The 21,391-nt window shown below is 30.1% G+C and overlaps 2 protein-coding genes across 8 annotated transcripts; both read right to left on the reverse strand.

Annotated features, from left to right (window-relative positions):
• Nucleotides 1-487: 487 nt before the first annotated feature.
• LOC147908513 (ATP synthase F(0) complex subunit k, mitochondrial) lies at nt 488-1,148 on the reverse strand. Its single transcript, XM_087409893.1, has 2 exons — nt 934-1,148; nt 488-829 (listed from the first exon to the last, which is right to left on the reverse strand). Exons 1-2 carry the CDS (start codon nt 1,006-1,008, stop codon nt 752-754), a joined length of 153 nt encoding a protein of 50 aa, XP_087266019.1. The 5' UTR covers nt 1,009-1,148; the 3' UTR covers nt 488-751.
• Nucleotides 989-20,991, reverse strand: LOC105148801 (uncharacterized). 7 transcript variants are annotated; one of them, XM_087409888.1, is made up of 11 exons: nt 19,347-20,991; nt 19,060-19,079; nt 15,113-16,450; nt 12,028-12,227; nt 11,799-11,937; nt 11,465-11,686; nt 11,061-11,162; nt 6,163-8,134; nt 5,883-6,078; nt 4,875-5,070; nt 989-3,926 (listed from the first exon to the last, which is right to left on the reverse strand). In XM_087409888.1, the coding sequence occupies exons 3-11, from the start codon at nt 16,442-16,444 to the stop codon at nt 3,855-3,857; spliced, it is 4,431 nt and encodes a 1,476-aa protein (XP_087266014.1). In that variant the 5' UTR covers nt 16,445-16,450; nt 19,060-19,079; nt 19,347-20,991; the 3' UTR covers nt 989-3,854. The 7 variants fall into 7 exon arrangements, with proteins under 7 accessions (XP_087266014.1, XP_087266013.1, XP_011059041.1 ...); XM_087409887.1 differs by having other exon boundaries at nt 15,113-16,446; nt 19,060-19,097; XM_011060739.2 differs by having other exon boundaries at nt 19,060-19,097.
• Between the last annotated feature and the right edge of the window lie 400 nt (nt 20,992-21,391).

The following is a 21,391-nucleotide window of genomic DNA, read 5'->3' on the forward strand; positions in this document are numbered from 1 at the left end:
TATGCTGCCAAAGCATATCACATAAATATATTTTTATGTAGCTATCTAGTAGCTCTCTTTATAATCTATAAGTTAAACTTACTACGTTTCGCCACTCATTGTAAACATACATTCTCTTTATCATTCAAATATGCTTTAAATAAATTTTATTGTACATAAAATAAATTCTCACAATCAATGCACGAATTACATTTATTCAATCCCTCATAACATGACGTTAATTCATATAACACATTAAAGTTCCATGAAAAATGATTATTACAAAGTAAGTCTCTGCACTTATAATACCAAGAATTAATTACACATGTAGCTTTTTAATTAAATAAGATATTAAATAAGGCATGACAGGAAATTAAATAACATAGAAGAAAAGAAGAATCAATAAAAGATTACAATTTTTAAAATATTACAAAAACAGAATAAACATACAATGAGAAATACTTGGTATGCGATAAGAATTAAATGTACTCTGTTCAATAATCTCTCCTTTTTTTGCTAACATATTTTTTATTACGATTACAATAAATGAATAACAAATATAAAATCACTTTCTTGATTAAACGCAATTATTAAATGATGCATGTTCTTAGCAAATAATTACCTGTGATTTAACAATTAGAGACTGACTGGAACAAGCGCCAAGAATAAGATAAATTTGCAAAAAGATATTTCGACTGCATTTATTTAAAGAATATTATGATACGGCACATGTATCGTTATTACATAATGCGACTGCAATTCTGACTACAAGTTACGTCTTTTTACTCTTCGATCTTACGTAGAAGTACAAAGAAATCAATCCAATACCAACGTATGTTGCAACAGTCACCTAGAAAATGAAACACTCGAAAATCCGTTCGTACGTGAATAAAAAGACTTATCGAGATCCTGGTCTACAAATGACGTCAAAAATTTTGAGGTTAAGTTACTTACATTCCTCCGACCATACATTGTTTGACTATTGAAATGTTTTGCCAAACCCGTGAACTTTTCTTCTCCCTCGGCCATTTTTTCACGGTGGAAAATTCGATTTCAAACTTGAAATTTTGGATTGAAAATTCCAAAAAAAGATTGCAAAACGTTGTTGAGCCGCGAAATCGCTGTGATGCTTCGATTGCAATCGTCTACTGAGTGCTAGACGCCATGTTGAAAATATAATAATCGAGATATCGAGAATAAAATCGCGAGATATCTATATTCTGTCTTTGAAAGAAAACTTTTCGCTGAGAACATCTATAAATATTATTCATTAAAAATCTAATTTCCAAATTTCTGGAATTTTCGCAATATTTTCGAAGTTTTTGAGATTTCTCATTAATTTGTGTTCTCCATGAGATAAATACATGGTGGAAGGGATAACATAAATAAATATAAAATTATATTTAAATTATTGGTAAATGTTGGAGTTTAGGAGGATTGACTGAGGATTAGAGGTTTACTTTTTCATCACAAGTATATATAAATTATTGAATGATTTTTATATATATTGTTTGACACCTTTAGGAAGTATTGTACAGTTATATATTTATAACAAATATTTTGTGTGTGTGCAGATAAATTATTATACAGTTAACTAAATACAGTTAACAAAATAAGAAAAATGCACTGTTTCATATAAAAATGTAAAATTCTGGAATAAAAATGTTTAAAAGAAAAATATAGTTCAATATCTTAAAATTGATATTTCAAACTACAAAAAGAAACAGATCAGCTGTCCAAAAAATTTAATTATTGAATAACCTGAAAATGATATTTTCTTAATATGCATAAATGGCCATAAATTGAAGATATATTACATTTACATTTTAAACAATACACTTTATTATTGCTATTGTATTAAAAAAAACTTATAATTTATTAGGGAAATGTTTTTTATAACATTACAGACAACATAATATATATTATTGACAACATTTAGCACAAGAGTACCAAAAATTGTATTTATTAAAAGCTAATATGTTGTTCTAAGATTAAATTCTTTTTTTAATAATTCACGAAATATTTCCGCAATTGAAAATACAACCGAGAATTGATTGAACATAAAGAAAAAAATAAAAAATTTTTTTTAATTTAACAAAAAGTGTACATTCTGTACACACGTTGGATTATTTGTAATCCAGAGGTGAACTTCGAAATTATGCCAATTAAAAGATACGCATGAATTGAGGTCAGCAATGCACAAAACTTGTTCTCTAGATGCCAAACTTTTTTTAGAAATAAAAAAGAAGTCCGATATTTGACTAGGTACTCATAGTATTTCAAAGAAAAGAAATGCGCAAGACGAAAAACCCAAAGGTGTGAATTATGGATTAATAGTAACAAATGTATTTTCATTTAAATATATACAAATATATCTATATTATAAATATATTTTTTTTTATTCGCACAACATTCGCAGTACTAAAAATGTATAGTGCACGTAATATGAACTATAGATTTTCAATACAGTAAATTTTGGAATACAGCCAAAATAAGATCACATTTTAAGATCTCCATTTTAAGATCATTTTAAGACTATAGTATATACTTATTTTTTCTTCCCTTTTAAATTAATTAGATTCTTTATGTTTATAAGTCTAAATTATCAATATTTTGTCATTAAAAGTGCGAAATGCATGAGAAACTTATACATGTACATCTTACATGAATTAAGAGTGACCCCCCCCCCTATTTCTTTGTATGTAAAATTTTCGTTTCGATAGCAATATTGTATTATTCAGTAGCGTTTTAGGATTAAATTATAAGAAAATAGCTCGATGTAAATTTTAATATTTCTTTCATTTAAAAAAAAAGAACATTTAATAAAAACCTTCTCGGGAAATACTCGGAATATTTGTTATAAATGATAATCACGGATCTTTTTTTACAAAATATATTTTAATATGTGTTTTAACATAAAATATATTCTGGCAATTTTACGCTATTTATACATATCTTCACGTCATCATGTAAAAATTACAAAATGTGTAAATTATTACTTACAAAAATACTTCTGAATTACTTAGACTATACTTAATTAGATAGCAACAATGGTGATTTATTTAATTAAAGCATTATGTACGCCGAACTATCAAAAATAATAATAGAACAAATGAAAATATAATCAACTAAAGGTACAACTGAGAGCAAGAATGACTGTTCTAGTCAGATGAGACTAAACTGTCTTTGCACTGAGTTTTCATATAATTCAATGATTAACCAATTACTAAAAAAAATGTATAGCGCAAAAAAAAAACTCGCAATTCGACTCACGACATCTAAATCAAGTAAGTCATTTTTGCTCACCGCTGGTACATTTAGTATACTTTTTTATACACTACCATATCACTAGCATTATTATTAGCATTATTACAATTTAAAGTACAGAGAACTCAGAGTAAAGGCCATTACACGTACAAAAATTTTGATCGTAATTGTAAGGCTGTAAGTAAATTGGACAATCACAGTCAAGAATTTGAAAACGTGAGATCGCAATTTTGATTGTGATTAGTAAAATTGCTTGAGACCTTATTTTGATTGACTAACATTTTTGTACGTGTAATGATCTTAAATAAACATAAATATCATCTGTTCGTATTATATAAAACATAAAAAAAAATAAAAATCAAACTTATATATTTGTGTACTATTACATATTATAATTACTTACAATAGTTATTTCTTATAAAAAAAAATCTTAGTAATGGTAATATTTGAATTGATAGCAATAATTGCATTAAATATTCATAACAAGTTATGAAATCACGAGATTAATTTACTCCCAGAGCAAAATAACAAACGTTTATATATATATATATATATATATATATATATATATATATGTGTGTGTGTGTATTTTTAATATATCACAACATTTACATATAATTTAATTCGTTCGAATATACTTCAATTCGTTGTTTCAGATCGCGGTAAGTGAGAATCAAAGTCTAAAACAAAAACATTAAATTAATTGAAAATTTCATATTTTTATAAAGATTTGTACTATTCAATAACGAAATTTTTCGGATTATTTCTTATTTAGAAGAATATATTACATATTACATATAAATTGTTTATATTAACCCTAATTGATCATTGGGAGTCACTATGATCCCACCAAAAGTTTGAACTAAATTTCCACTTAAATTTCAAAATAACGCCTGACGATCAGTAGTTTGAATCTCTAATTACATTATCATGCGGTTGGTATGGCGTAAAACGCGTTAGGGGCTCCGCACAATAAAAGGAACGAACCAGAGAACAGAGAATAAAAATTTCAATTTATCAGAAATCATGTATTGTGAAATGCACAGTTTCTGATAGGATTGAAATTCTTATTCTTTGTTTTCTGTTCCCTGTTCCTTTTATTGTGCGAAACTCCTTAGTGTGTTTTCGACAATCGAGCGAAGTGAACATATCACATTGCTCACCTCAAATCATCCTAATCAATCTTCGAAATAAATAACCCTTTTTTGAAACGCCCGCTATTGCAATAATTTTTTTATCGAAATGTAACATCTGAAGACTTTATTCCTAAAATTTTACGCAAAAATATTAAAAAATAAAAAAGCTATGTTTTTAATGAAAAAAGTCTACTTTTCACGTAATTTTCATGAATTTTTTTGAAATTATTAAAATTATTAATTCAGCAAAAAACCAATGCGAATATATATTTTAAAGTTCAAAGAATGTCTCTCTAATTTTGTTTAACTCTATATCTATGAAAATAAGGCTGTGGCAGCCATTTAAACATGCTAGGATCATATTGATATCCCGTGTGATCATTTCGTAATTTTCACGAAGTGATCATCGAGGGTTAAATATAAATCGTTTATATGTATTCAGATTTTATTATTTCAAATCCATTAAAAAGTTTAGACGGTTCAAAATATTACATTCATTTTGGTAATATTCACCCACAAAGTACGTAGAACAGAATCATCCAAAAACTCATTCTTCTTAAAAGCATTGTCTATTTGATCTCGCGAAACTATCTTCAACTTGTGTAATAATGCCAACGCGGTTTGCAACGAGATCAAATGAATAGAGAGAATGTGTTTCTCAGAATCACGAGGAACGTTTAGAGGATATCTAAAATGGTAAAAGTATATTTCTACATTAAAAAGCGTTATTCTAAAAATATGTGTGCGCGCGCGCGCGAGTGTTGTGTGTGTATGTGTGTGTGTATGTGTGTTGTGTGTGTAAAATCATAATATAACAAAATACAATGAAGATGTATAAATTATATATACAGGGGAAAAAAATGTCAGTGTCCCTGAATAACTCGGAAAATATAAGTTTTATAGAAAAATGTTTCAGACGAAAGTTGCTTAAAAAGATCTATCAAAGTGTTTTGAAAAGCTCTTGACACCAGCTATTAGATTCTGAAATAAAAAAATAGGGTGTTCCATTAAAAAAAAATCAATGTGACTTGACTTCGGCGATGCCACCCAAGGTTAAACTAATAAGATCAGTAAATAAATCTTTTTAAGCCCTTTTGTCTGAACCATTTTTCTATAAAACTTATGTTTTCCGAGTTATTCAGGGGTACCGACCTTTCTTCCCATCCTATATGTGTAATTATATACATTTTTTAAAAATATATATGTGACAAAATGGGAATATTTTATTGTAAATATTTTGTAAATACTACGTGGGAAATCGTGACAATTATAAATGCCTTTTTAGTCTTTATGAGAAATCTCTCAACTCATAATCGGCGGATTTCAACTTTGATACCGATCATCATCTTATGCATGCTTTAGTTTTAGGATTTAGGAATTATGTTATGAAAGTGAGATGATGCGTGAAGGAGTATGTCAAATACAACCCACATCGGGAATTCATATTTTAATATAAGATTAAAGAATAGTAATTATAAGTACTAAAATATTCAAATTTACCTGTCTAGTTGTGAAAATTGTGATGGATACTGAGATCTTAGGATTTCTTTGAAAGTAACTTTTATATTCAACATCTCTATCTTGGTCAACAAATGAGAGAGCAACTTGAAACTCGTAAATACTTCTACAAACTCATTTGTCAATATCCAACCGTCCTGTTCGAAATGAAATATAAATGTCACACCTTCAACTGAATCTAAAAAAAATGTTAGTGGTTAATTTCATACACAATATCGAAAGATTAATAGTTCAATTAGCTAAATATTTACTAAAATCATACCAATTTTTTGAAATAGAAAAGGATTAAAAGCCGCATTCCTATTTTGTACAGATCCTTTCTCATTGTTGTGCCAGGAATTCGCGTAAATATCCATTGGTCCTTCTTTATCATAACCGTCGTTAATTTTAAAAATATTATTCGAATTGGTCACTTCATTCTTTCGAGGTATTGATTTTCTGTCATTATCACAGTTCCAATCTTGGTTAGCTAAAGTAATCGGTGTATTCTCGCTGTGGTTCAATAAAGGAATGCTGCTTTGGAACTTCGAATTAGTCCAATCTGGAATCTCGAATTGATTCCAAGACTGCGATACAGTTTGCAAATTGTCCGTGTTACTGTTTTGGTGGCAGTAAATCGCTTCGCCATTTGTCGACTGTGAACCGTGCATGAAATATGTTGATAGTCGAGTAACATAATTCTCGTCACTGTGCGAATTATCTCTTATATTGTTATTTATTATATTGTTATTTACAGTGTGCTGTGTGTGCAAAGAAGCAATATTCTTTGTAGACTGCGAAACCTGAGATGCAAGTTTTTTATTGCTTTGTTCTAATTTAAGAGATTGAGCGTTTTGGACATTATCAAAATTGCTACTACATGCATTCTGCCTTACATTTGTATTTACATTTACGTCTGTTTGCTTCTTCTGTGTATTATACATTACAGGATCGGATTCATAAACGATTTTCGGAGTGTAACTTTCATTGACATGTCCCAGGTTGCTGACAGACGTAAAGCCATTATTCTTCGCATGAATATTCGCAGTTTCTGTTTTTAAAACATTACTTTGTAGATTTTTAGTCGAAAGATACGAGATACCTGTATCGTAGTTACTAACCGTTCGCTCAGTCTGAATTTCTGGTACTTGCGTTCCGGGAACATCAGTCATGGAAAATTTGAAAGGATTTGTATCTTTGAACATAGCGGGAAACTGGTTCATATTATTTACTTCTGAGAAATTATTGAAGAAATTAGTATTCGTTGATGTCATTGGTGCAGGAGATACCGGCGTCAAGGGAACGTTTTCGCTATCCTGATTGGTTTTTGGAAGGAAAGTACTAGTTGGTAGTACATGATTAATGAACATTGAAGGTGTGGGACTTGTTGTTGAAGGAGGTATTTGCATACGCGGATTAAGTTCGTCAGATTGACTCCAGTTGCCAATTTTAAAAGAGAAACTGTCTGAACCGTAAGGAAATGTAGTATTATTCTGTAGTCTATCATCAACGTTTATGTTAAATGGATTAGACATCGAGGAAATATTTATATTAGGCTCCTGATTCGTAGTAGTTTCGTTGTTTAAATTGTACGACACTTTCTGCGTCGAATCAATATCATTCAATGTCGTTCTGCTTGTAAGATTAGATGCTGTTGAAGTTTTCACGACAGTGGAACGATCATCTTTTTGTTCTAATAAAATCTTCTTAATAATTTTCAAAATCTTATTTAACTGAATCTGATCCTTCAATGAAAGTGATAAACATTTTAGCATATCACAAAGAATTTCATTCACCCCAGTATGCAATTTTTTATTCTCATTCCAGACTGTTATGTATAACTGTCCGACGACATCATTAGGAATGAATTGTTCATCAGTTAGAAACGGATTCGTTGTCGCCTGCGCATCGCTAAAGACTAATGACTTCGTGTTCGATGCATTTGATGGGTTTGCAAAGGAATAACTGTTTTGAAAACTCCTTGTCGAGGCATTAGACGGAATGCGTTGTTCATCGAGAGGCTGAAAACCTGGCGGTGGTCTTACTGGCTGTTGTTGATATTGACTATCGTAATGTGGAAGTGTCAGTCCGGATGAGACTAAAGGTACTTCCTCCTTTAAGTATTTTTCCTCTGTCAATGTGGCTTTGTAGCAGTTCTCAGGCATCAGGCTCTCCTCCGCAAAGCAATACGACGGTTTTTGATTCACATTGTTTACCGCATACTTCATTAAGCTCGCCATGTCAACGGCATCACCCTAAGTGACGAAAGTAAAAGGGAAAAGATCAGATAAAGTGATACATTTGATGAAATCATGATAAAATTTTCAATTTTAGAAATTAAACAATCAAATTTAAAATTTCAGAAAGCAAATGTTTGAATTTTAGATTTTCACAAATGAATGCTCGAATATTGATAAATTTTTAAATAAACTCGAAGTAACAACCGATTGGATTAGCCAATCTAGAATTCGGGAAAAATTACCACTTTATGAGATCGTTACAATACATGCCTGTAATAACTGCACACACATACTTTTGCATATTCAAATTTCTTTATTATAATGTGGTATTAAGTAACCACAATCACAAATACATATAACACCACATAAGGTTCTAATTTTTCCCAGAATCATAAATTAATATCCTAATATGTTACATAATCGCAAAATGATTACAGAGATAAACACATATTACTTATAATTCAATTTCATCAATTACATAATTATTAAAAATAATATATTAAAAATTATATATTAGAATTATATTATAAATAATATAATTTAATATTACAACAACAATGTCTGTTAATAATAATCTATTGTATAATAATATTAATTGTAATAATCAATTACAATAATTAATTACAATAATTATATTTTATATTATATTAATAATTATGACATTCAAGTTATCAAAGCTATATAACGCGAGCATATAGTATATTTTAACTTAAATATTAAGTGATTATAATTATATATGATATAAATTGTATACGCATTTTTTTAACAAATGAAGTTATTCATTTTTCGCAAAATTTTCTTTCATGGCAAAATTTAAAATTTTATCGTTTGAAATTTCGGTAATTTACATTGCTTGTTTAAACATTTTTGCGAGATAAAAAAGAAAGTTGGGATCTGCACCTGCATCCCATTCACTGTCATCAAATGCTTCATCGCAATCCGGTAGAGTAAATGCTTTTTCGATCATATTCGCATCATTATTCATCAAATCGTTCATTTCAGACATGTAATCTGATATATTGTCCTTATTTTCGTCACTTTTGTCATCTTTGAGGCTTTCTTGGCTTAGATCGTCAGAATCCAATTCAGAATTATTGTCTATATTTTGTGCAATCTTTAACATCTTTTGCATTAGTTTCGAAACGTCCAACGTTTGATCTATTGTAGTCGATTGATGATTTGAATCATTAATGTTACAGAATGGAGTGATAAAATCGGAGGACTGATTCAACTGATATTGTTTTGTGTTTTCAACATTAGAAGAATCATTTTCCATAGACTGATTCAATCGACACTTTGTATCATCAATGTTAGAAGAAACAATAGAATCTGTTTCCAAGGACGAAAGATCTCTTGTTTCTTCAGAATCACTATGTGATTCAACTGTCAACTTCTTCGATAACTTCTCAGATGCAGGCTCTTTAACTATCGTGTAAGTATTCAGGTCAATTATATTAGATACCTTAACTTGTTCATCGTGCGATGAGATAATAGTATCATCGGATGTATTGCAACTATAAGATGACAATGGAATTTGTTCGCTGCTGGAAGATTTACTTGTGTTAATGAAACTGGAGTTCATCGAATCTATCTGCTTCTTACGCTTTAGTTTCTCCAGTAACATCTTAAAAGAATATTTATTATTTGTATTGTACTGAACGGAATTATTTGAACTGCATTCAGACATTTCTTTATTTATATTATCTTTGTTATTAGATGTATGTAAGGAAACTGGCTCTGAAACTATATTGGAATCTCCATCCTTTATTTTCTGATCAGCTCTTATTTTACCATTACATACTTTGCCATTTCTGTCTACTTTCTGATCCATTTCCTTTGAAGAAGCCACGTCATTGAGTTCAATAATATTTATGTTGGAATTCGTATCTTCAGATCGACTATTGTACAATGTCTTAAGTTTTACGTTTGGTGTAAACATTACTGTAACAGTATGATTAGATACTGTATTACCTTTCAGACTGTCTAAAAAATCAGACGTAACATCATAATCAATGTTATCATCAGGTAAAAAATTTTCCTTTTCCAAGGAAGTCAAGTCTAAAAAATACTGTTTTCCGGATAATTTATTTCTCTGTAATTCATATTTTTGTAATTCATTTCTCTGATTATACGATCCTGATTTATCTTCTACATCGCTCTTACACTCTCTCATTGGTGTAACAGTTCTATGAGCAAGATTATTCTCCTCCCTTATTATTGACCAATCAATAGGTTCCATTGAGCCATGTCCACCATATAAACTCCTAAACGTCCCAAAATCATTCTGATCATTTTCATCGTCGGAATTTCGTAAACTGAAGTTCATTGAACAATCTTCAATGCTATTCTGCGATTCTTTTTTCTTGCTTGAATCGATTTGTCTTACATTATTTTCGTTATCCATGTTTGCCTCGGATATGGAAGAAAAGTTTGAATTTGAACTGGATATTCCATTAAGCTTTGATTTTTCTAATTTTTTAAACACTGAAATGACTTCTTTAAATTCTTTAGGCGTTTTCGATCTCCCATTTTGCGAATATGATGAATTACTCGATTGCAATTTAGCATCCAGTGACTTGATATCTGAAGAGTTAGCATCCAACGATGTATTTGGAGACTTAGCATCCAGAGATTTAGTAGATGTAGATTTATCAGATGGAGACTTAACATGCAAAGACTTAGCATCCGGAGATTTATTGAATAACTGTAGGACCTTTTTTTTACAATCCGGAAGGTTATGAGAGGACTTGACAGTTTTTTTTTCAATATTTTCGCTTTTTATATTGGGTAATACATGCGTTCTTTCATCATGCAATATCGATTGATATCTACAGTGTCGCGATTTATTTACACTGGCTTTGGGTCTTGTAACGAATGTCCTCATAGACGGAGCAGAGTCGAAATTGAACATCATAAAATTTTTTATATCATTTATACGCACCGTTTTACCAAATTGCGCTAGTTTCTCTTTCACTAACCAATTGTTTATACACACATCCTCTTCTTCGCTTGTATCGGTCAAAACGACCAACATGGAATTGTTCTATCAAAATAATCAGAGAATTAATTTAATAATAAATTTGTAATAATAGTATAACATTTGTAATAATAGTATAACATTTGTAATAGTTAAGTGTAATAATTTAATATTTTAGAAATTAAAAAATAAGATGTAATTTATCTTTTAATATTAAAAATGAAAATAAAAAAAATTGATATAAACAAAATAATTATAAAGATATCAAAATAATAAAAATACAAAGACATGAATAATTATAAAATATATATAATTTAGAATTAAGAATTAAAACATTTTAAATTTTAGAAGTAAAAAAATAATCTCACCGGAGGATCGACAGTAATTATAGTTGCAGCTAGAAGGGTCTCATTGACTTTATCATAGAATTGTTCATATACGCTCCTCTTCCAGCGATCACCAACATTTGGTTTAACATTATATAAACCGCAAGGTATTGCTTGGGCGGGCAAACAGGAAAACTTTGAATGCAAATAATATATATCTTCAGGTGCATATGCCTTCACAGTGCCGAAATCATAAAAAAATACCTGTTTTGGAAGATAAAATTATTATATAACAAAATATAACATTATGTTATTACATAACATAATTTCTAAACATTAATAAAAATAATTGTCAAAAACTTATCATTGTACTAACCGTTACTCTGAAATCTGGCTTTACACTCTTAATAATTCCTCGATGCCAGTTACCGTCAAAAATGCATGCACAATTCAAGTCCTTTTTCAAGGCGACTTTTGCAATGATATATTTATCTTTGTTAAGTATATAGAAATTTCTGAAAACAAGACATTTTCGAATTTTTCAAATTTTAATACAAGCATTGACAAAAAAATGTGCTAAGATTGGTCACTGCTTATGTACTTACTGTAGTTCATCCATCATTTTATTAAATCGTTTTTTGTTTTCTCGGAGATGTATCCAGAAAAAGTTTGGATGAAACACTTCTACAACATATGTTTCTAAGAATTTTTTAGTGCGTTTTAAATCAGTTACTAATATTTTGTCTACATCATCGCCATAATTCATTACATCGTTGGGAGCGAACTTCTTGGTAATGGAAGACGACTGTAAAATTATACAGATCATCATAGTCATTGAATTATCATGTATCACGTATCAAATAATAAACGTTTTTCCGGCATCCATTATAATAAAAGTATTAATCATTATAATAAACATATTTTATACAAGAATTACATTTAATTAAATTAACCCAATATATAGAAGATGTAAAGAAAAAATATTATAGATACACACATTTTTATATATTAAAAAATTACGTTATTCATGAATTTATCCTTGTAAGTATATAATAATATACACAATTTCTGTTTGAAAAATTGGACAGAATTAATTAGCTTATATTATTTCATAGATCTTAATTTCTATCATTGGTAAAAATTAGCATAACATCAGGATTTTAAATAAACTAACCAGTGTCAACATTTTTTATGTAAAGTAAAAACTTGTTTTTAAATAAAAATCTATAGCATCTAAAAGAATTCACGAGCTTTCAAATGAATTTTAATTCATGATCGTATGACTTATTTTCATCAAATTATAGTTATTTGAATTTTAAACTTTATGTATAATTATACAAAAAAATCACTCTTTTTTCCTTCGAAGTACTGTAGAACATATTTTAAATATTTTTTCGCGTTCAACACGATACTGTTATCAGAATTTGCGTAGTCTTTCAGGAATTATAAGATGCGTTCCGAGTTGTGCATGTAGCGCGTAGATTGTATAAAGCCATTCTGATTTAATCAATACGCGCATGGAAACTTGGATAGCGCTGAGAATTTCCTAGATTGTACTATCCATACTGAATTCTTAGGGCCTTAACAGAAAGCTGACTTATATGAGCCTTCTACAATAAGTTATTAGTCATAAATCAGAAATCAGAAACTAAAAATTAACGACTGTGATTGAATTTCTAGCTTCTAACTTCTGATTTATGATTAATGGTTTATTGTAGAATGCATGTTAAGACAGTGTCTCACGGGTAATTACACCGAATAAAAATAACCCTTTTTGCTTCAATGTTGAATAACTCAATGAAAAAAAATCGTACAAAGATCTACAAAAAAACAAATTAAAAGTAATTGTTTGTATAATATCATATAATATCAGTACGACCGTTTTTTTGAAACACTGATCTGAAAAATAGAGATTTCAAGCTTTGAAATGCTTTTTTAAACATGTCGCTACGATGATTTTTCTGAGTTATTGCTATTTGGAAGTATTAAAAATTTGTGCTAAAATTTAGTGACCCATTTTTTTTACTGTGGGTGTATAATAACAGTATAGCAATATATGATAGTATAATATAATATAATATACAATATATATACGTTATACTATATATTATTATATAGTAATATAATACAATTCAAAACATAACATTTTGGTAAAACTTCCCTTTTACACAGTCAGCTCCAAATGACCTTCAACCCTCAAGGAGATCAAGATCACTAATCTTTTCCGTTGCTCGTTATTCATTAAAAAGTTATGTATGAGCAGAATAATTTTTAAATAGCACACAATTTTTAAACATAAAGTACATATTTCAACAGTATTTTCTCTTAGCAAGGGGGGGGGGGACGTAGGGTGGGAGTCGCTTCGCCCCCTGCAAGAGGCACACGACTTTCCACGCGAAGCGACTCCCATCTCATCTTCCCCCCTGCTTAGGGGCGCATGACTTCTCTTTCACTTCTCTGTCAAGGGAAAATACTGCTGAAATTATGTACCTTATGTTTAAAAATTGTGTACTATTCATAAAAATTGTTCTGTTTACATAACTTTTTAATGAATAACGAGCGATGGAAAAGGTCAATGACCTTGTCCTCCTTGAGGATCAAGATCAGTTAGAGGTCATTTGAGCATGACTATTAAAAGGGGAAGTTTTATCAACATTTTTATTCTTAATATTTTTATAGTTTGCAATTAATGAGCAGAAATCGTTCCGCAAAAAATCGTTCCGAATAACTAAAGCGCTTCATGTGCATTAACAAAATGGAACGATTTCAAAGCACTGCGTAACAGTAATGTAGTTCATGTGTTTCATGTGCAATTCAAAACGCATCCATAGTACAATATATTAGGATAAAATGGCTAAAAACTACCTCAATTTATTAAAAATCATGATGTGCTATGCAAATTCTAACGATGGCATCGTGTTCACCTCAAAAAAAATCTTCGTATGTACTATGGCACTTTGAAAAAAAAAAATAGATTTTTTTTGTTTAATTGTGTAATTATATTATTATACAAAAGATCTAAATTCAAACAGTAATAATTTGATAAAAATAAGTTGTATGATGAACTAAAATTTATTTAAAAGTTCTTGAATTTATTTTTAAATAAATTTTAGTTCATTCTACAACTTATTTTTTGTTGCAAATTTTATTTAAAAACAAATTTTGCTAAAAAAAAATATCGAAAATGGCTAAAAATGTCTTTCTTTGTACATTTCACACCAATTTAAAAATTTTGTCGATACACCAAAATTTTGACATGCTATGTCAATTTTATCAATGACATAATGTTTAGTACGGAAAAATTTTCGAGAAATGTTGCATTTCCGAGAGAAAAAAAATGTACTTTTGTGTCCATGCGTTTTCTAATAATTTCCTTTTTCTGATATAGAAAATAATTTTTATAATTTTTCCAAATTTTTTTTCCAACATTTACATAGCAGAATAATTTAATAGAGACCTTAAAAAACATGTATAAATTTTAACAAAATTGTTGGAGCAGTTTAAGAGTCTCAAAATTAGATCGCACACAAATGACCCATGTGTGCCGTTTAAAGGTACTAAAAATAAGTGTGCCATTTAAAGATTAATAATGTATGGAATGACTCATGAAAAAATATACTTTGCTGGCAATCCTAGAGCTAATTCTAAAATATCATTAAACATATTATCAGTTATTAATTTATTACATACAATTTCTGATGGGATTGGGTCATCGTCAGAATTACATCTTGTTCCATGTTCACTATAGACTGATCCATGTTCGTCGTATTGGTGGTTGTGCGATGTTTCATTAATAGACTCCGCTTTTGGAACTACTGGCCTCTTATCCGCACTATATAACTTAAAGTCATCAGTCTTGTTAACTTGCGTCATGTAGAAAATTTTCGGTAAATAAGACGTAAATTCACGCACACTTGTGAAGCCCAGGTTGCTATAATTCAGGTGAACCTTATACTCTTTAAGATATATATCGGGTAGTTCAGCACACCAGATGCCATCCGGATATTTTTGCAGTAACTTCTCCAATCGAGCCTTTATTCTGTCGCTTACTATCTCGGATTTGTCTTGCGGACATTCAGTAGCTCTCATTTCCGTACAGTTACTATTCGTCATCAAGCTTTCAAAGATTTCATTATCATCTGGGCTCTTGCTGTAATTGAACATGTCAGTTTGTTCGGATTTCACATGCTGTGCAAGATTTGTTGCAAGCATCTCACTTGTTTTTGGACGTTTCTGGCAGTTATCGATATTGTTTTTACTATAGGGTGACACGAAATAATCTTCATCTTCATCATCAAAATAATCTAATTCGAAGTTTTCCTCTCCGGCAGGATATTCAGTTTGTTGTGTCGAAAGCGAGATTGAATCGCCCGATAACTCAGATTCGTTCCGTAACTGTATTGAAGACTCTTCCAATAAAGATTGTTGATTACTTGGCTGCTGGGCTACGTTACTTTGCAAACCATTCTGGATCGCATATATCATGTTGCCATCTATGCACAACTGATGCGTTACTTCACGCAATTGCGCTCGCAAATCTTGATGAGAGATAAGAACATGCTGTATTTTCGCCTGTACGTATAGCAAAGCATTCTGCAAACTCATACCATTTGGATGAGTTTTGATATGATCAATAAGATCAATTAACGTGCCATTTGGAATTCTAATTGGAATCCTTGCATGCTGGATGCGACGATTAAATGTAGTAGCTTGACGAGATGAATATCTGGTTCTTAAGTTCTTGTTGGAGGAATTTTTCTGACGTGACACCAATGAACTCACATGCTTACTTTTATCGGCTATCCCGCGTACGTAGTGACCACCGTTAGCCTCTTCGACAATGAAATGCTCTGGCATGCTTTGAAGAAATTGTACTAAATTGTTACAACTAAATTTACGATACGGTATACGTTTCTTTTCCATGTTATAATAATCCCTCTCAAGAACAACTACAGGTATTGCATCTTTTCTGGAGACTAGTAACGACAGGAGAAGCGTACGAATTTCATCTTGGTCCCCCATTTCTGTCTGATTTAAAAAAATGTTATATAAAAATTATTTATCATCTCTTATGAAATTAAAACACAAAAAATACTATAATTAACCCTACACTATCACACTATATTTGTCAACGAAATTTACCACATTTGAGTAAAATTTACCCGTCTATTTTGTGATCTAGAATCTTTTGCATCGATTTAGAACTTCTTTTTTATCCAACTGATCTCAATCCCATTTCTTCAACACCTTGTTGAAACGATGCGCACTTCAAAAATAGTCCAGGTAAATTTTATTCAATGTATAGGGTACACAAATTTTAGAGATTCATAAAGTATACGATAAAAGTATAAAAAATGAGACTGGTATAAATTATTAACTCGTTAATCTATAGAACATTACATATGTAATATACAGCAAACTATTTCATGATCTATCTACATATCATAACAAAAATAACTTTTAATTTTTATGCTTGTAACTAAAAGCATATGTATCGAATAATCAATATTATAAATATAAAACAATATTCATGATTTATTATACAGGGTGTTTTATAAATATACGTCAATATTTTAAGAAGTAAATCTTTACACTAAAATAAGTAAAAAACATCATATAAACATATATCCTACACATCTTAGATTTCAAATTATGGATGATTAAAGAAAATGTTCAAAGTATTCGTCTCGTGCATCAACATATGCTACTGCATGCCCTAGCATTAAGTTCCGCATTCAAAAATAGGTATTCTCTGAATAGTCTCAAATTTATTATCTTTTCTCGCAATCCACATTATTTACTGGCGTATAATACACAATAGATTTTAAATGGCTCTAATGAAAATCTAATGGATTGAGATCAAAAGATCGTGGCAGTTATAGAATAGATCCATCTCGCTCTATCCATTGGTTTTGTTTAGGAATATTCTCGTTTCAAGATGGAAATGAAGCGGAGTACCATCGTGCATGAATCACAAATTTTGCTTGATAGCCAAGGGCACCTGCTATCAAGCAAAATTTGTGCCGCTTTTAAAACAATATTTAAAACAATAACTTGTGAGGATAAGATACTGCTTTAAATTCTATTCTGATTTGATTCTGATCTTGATATTGTTTCTAAAAACATTAGATAACATCGAAATGCTAAGCTGTATTATAATGTGTTGATGAGGCGAATACTTCGAATATTTTCTTTAATCATTCATAACTTGAAAATTAAGATACATAAGACATATGTTCATATGACATTTTTACTTATTTTAGTGTATAGATTTGCCTCTAAAGTATTGACATGTATTTATGAAACCTATATATAAAATCGTCTCAAATCTAAGATCTGTTCTTTGTAACTAAACTTGTAAACTTGTATACAACTTGTATATAAAATAAGTTTGATAAAAGTGAGATAAAAAATTTTAGTATAGTTCAATGCAGTGATAAAAGGTCCTTTTAGCTGAATTTCTTGCTTAGTTCATCTTTTCTCTTTTTCTTTCATTGGAAAGAAAAAAAAGAAAAAAAATAGTGCAAAAAAAGAAAAAAACTGAAAAGAATAAATCTAAAAAACCTCTATGTGGCATGTTTCTAAGCTGACTTTAAACGTTCCTGTCAGAATATGAAACGTTCTTGTCAGAATATGAAAAAAACATCATAGAAAACTATAAATAGAAACACATTTTCTATCCCGAAATCTGTATATATATTATCAATTCAACTTCTCTAATATTTAAAATTTTGTGAATTTCAAATCTAATTCTAGAATATATTTTATAACATATTTTAATACTACTAGATAATTATAATATATTGTAATACTACTAGATTTAATTATTAATGTTACTTTAATGTCATTTTAATTGCTCAGATTAATTCTATTATAAATCTATAATTGAAGCACACGAGTTCTGATGACTTTGACTTTTTATAATTATTAAATTATAATAATTATTAAATTTTGAATAATATTGTTTTACACTCTTATTTTTCTTTGTTTAAAATTTCAGAAATTCTTTAAAAAAAAATAAAATTAATAATAAAACAAACAAATAAAAGAAGCTCAGTTAGATATTGGAATAATACATCTATATGTATTTAAAATTATATATACATACATACATATATATATATGTATATATGCATATAGAATAATAAAACTAATAATAATAATAAAACTTGAATCAACATTAAAAATACATGTTCCTTTAGCATCAAATGTATTCCAAACTTTTCTGTTTATCTGAACTTATTGTAGGATTTGCTTTTCTTCTTTTTCTTTTCAAAAGAGAAGAAAAAGAAAGGTGATTTGTAAGAAGTTCAGGTAAAAAAGGATAGACTTTCTATTGTGAGTTAAGAAAATGTTTACTTAAAGCAGAATTTTATGTAAAAAATAAAATAAAGAAAAAGTTTGTACAACTTCAGAATATTCATTTAACATTAGCGAATTATAACACAATTAACAATTGAGAATAGAAGCAAAAAATAACCTAACTTCAAATAAAGTACAATAAGAATAGAAATACGTGTTAGAAAATGTATTAAGTTAAAAAAAATTATAAAAGGTTAAAAGAAAAATGTATTGTTCGATAATAAATTACTTCGTAGGAATGAAACGCAAACCAATGTTTAAGAAATGATACGTACAGTTTTTTTGCACAAAGCTTCTGCAAAGAAAAACGACACTGTAAGCAAAATACAACTTACATTATATTTTTCTGTAAGTTCTACTAGTTCACAATAAGCGTCAAGATTTACGGCTCAAGTAGAAATTAGATTGAATAATTAGAATAACGCTTATCCATGCTGTGGCGCGCGAAATAAGAAAATAGGTTAGAAAAGACAAAAAGCTCTCCAAATTTATTAAAGTACGCAAAAGCTCCCGATTACGAAGAGAAAATATGTTTTTTGGTATCTACGAGGTTTTGTCTTACCTAGCAAAGATTTTCTTTGTAAAAAGGAAGTTGATGCAAATTTTCACCAGACTCACTTTACCACGATTACCGGATTCTTCTATAAAAACCGGCGGTATAATATGTAAACAGTGTAAAGTTTCAGCCGATCTCTTTATTCTTTTTTTTTTTTTTAAGAGAAACTAAGTTTGCGTCTACATTCAGAACCAAAGAGAAAAACTGAGGAAACTGAACACTTGTAAGAAGTGTATGACCACAATTTTAGCTAGCTCCAACAGAAATAAATTTCAAAACGATAGAACTTTCTAGCTCCCTTAGTTAAGTAAAGCTGGAAACACAATGAAAAGCACAGACAATAGGAACAAGGAATAAAAGATTTCAACCTATCAGAAAGCGTCCATTCTATTGTATTATTCATTTCTGATAATCTCTTTGAAATCTCTTATTTCCTATTCCTATTACCTGTGCTTTTCATTGTGTTTCCAGCTTAAAGCGCTCTGCACAATAAAAGGAACAAGGAACAGAGAACAGAGAATAGGGTGCGATTCCATGTGCGGAATTGATGGAACGCTTGTGATTGGTCGTGACTTCATTCCATCGATTACGTTCCGTTAAAATGTGTTTTCCTATGTCCCATGGCGCGGAATTTCTGGAATGCGCAATTAGCGTTGACCAATCACAAGAGCTTTCCGTAGATCAATTTTATTAGATCCACCAGAATAGTGTTTGTCATTGGCTTGCACTGATTGCGCATCTGCAAGTTCCGCTCCATAGAACATAGAAAACTAAATTCCTGTGGATCGGAAATCATACATACAGGGACATTGCCCCAATTTCATTTTGTATACCCATTTTGATTTTGATTTATATTTTCGTCTTTCTATATACTATATATACGACATTCTGATCATATTGACCTCCGTATTTATCTAGAGATAAATAGAGACTTAATTAATTACTTTCAGGGTTATGTTGAAATTCCATTATCACTCCATTCTTGTTATTTACCAAATGTTAAACAAGGATGACATAACACCCAGCTGGGAATCCGAATACGCCTCAGCATGTTGATTAACCATGCGCTTGTAGGAGACAATTTTCTTCTTTCTTTTAAACTAGCTTAACGAGGATAGTTTTTAGTTAAGTATACATATGTACACGCACATATGCAGGCATCAGCAAAATCCGTAAAAGAAATAAATTTGCGCAACAGAAAACGACGGAATCGGCGGAATGAAGCCAATCACGAGCATTCCGTCAATTCCGCATTGTGCCAATTCCGCATCATGGGACCGCACCATAAGAATTTCAACCTACCAGAAATCATGTATTGTGGAATACACAGTTTCTGATAGGTTAAAATTCTTATTCTCTATTCTCTGTTCCCTATTCCTTTTATTGTGCGGAACTCCTAATAGCAAGAGCAGAAATAATACAAAATTTTTGAACACATAGGTTGTGGTCAAAGTGTCGCTACAAATGCTTTGAAGCATTTGATGGACCAATTAGAAGAAAGAATTTTACAAACTGACCAATTAAAAAACGTTTCAAAGCATTTGTAACATCACATTGACCGTATCCATAGAGCAGTGCTAGCAACATTGGCCTAGTTTCCACTAAGGATTTAATCCGGATCAGAATGTAGGGATTGTGGAAGACGGCCAATCTTTTAACGTTTTCGGCACGATCGAGTTTGCACTAACCTGGGTTGAAATAATGATGTTTCGTGCTCTCCTATTGATAGAGCGTGTAACGTCAACCAATAGCGAATTTTCTAACCCAAGTTGGTGCAAACTCGGTCGGGCTGAAAAATGCTAATTATCTCTTTCCACTCAACGATATAACGATTTCAAAATAACCTGGACCAAGGCAAAAACACGTTTGCCTCGGCGAAATAAGCTCTTAAAAATGCTCATGCGATGATCATATGTGTGCGTGTGATGTGTACTTTCGTATTCCTGAAAAGTTCTGAACTGTACTTACACGTATCCTTCGTGCACTTTGTGCACAAAACTATAACAAATAAATCCGTATTAAACTAAAGAACACATAAATTGAGCATTCGT

Source organism: Acromyrmex echinatior, chromosome 9, assembly GCF_024713525.1.
Source record: "Acromyrmex echinatior isolate Ae372 chromosome 9, ASM2471352v2, whole genome shotgun sequence".
Lineage (NCBI taxonomy): Eukaryota > Metazoa > Arthropoda > Insecta > Hymenoptera > Formicidae > Acromyrmex > Acromyrmex echinatior.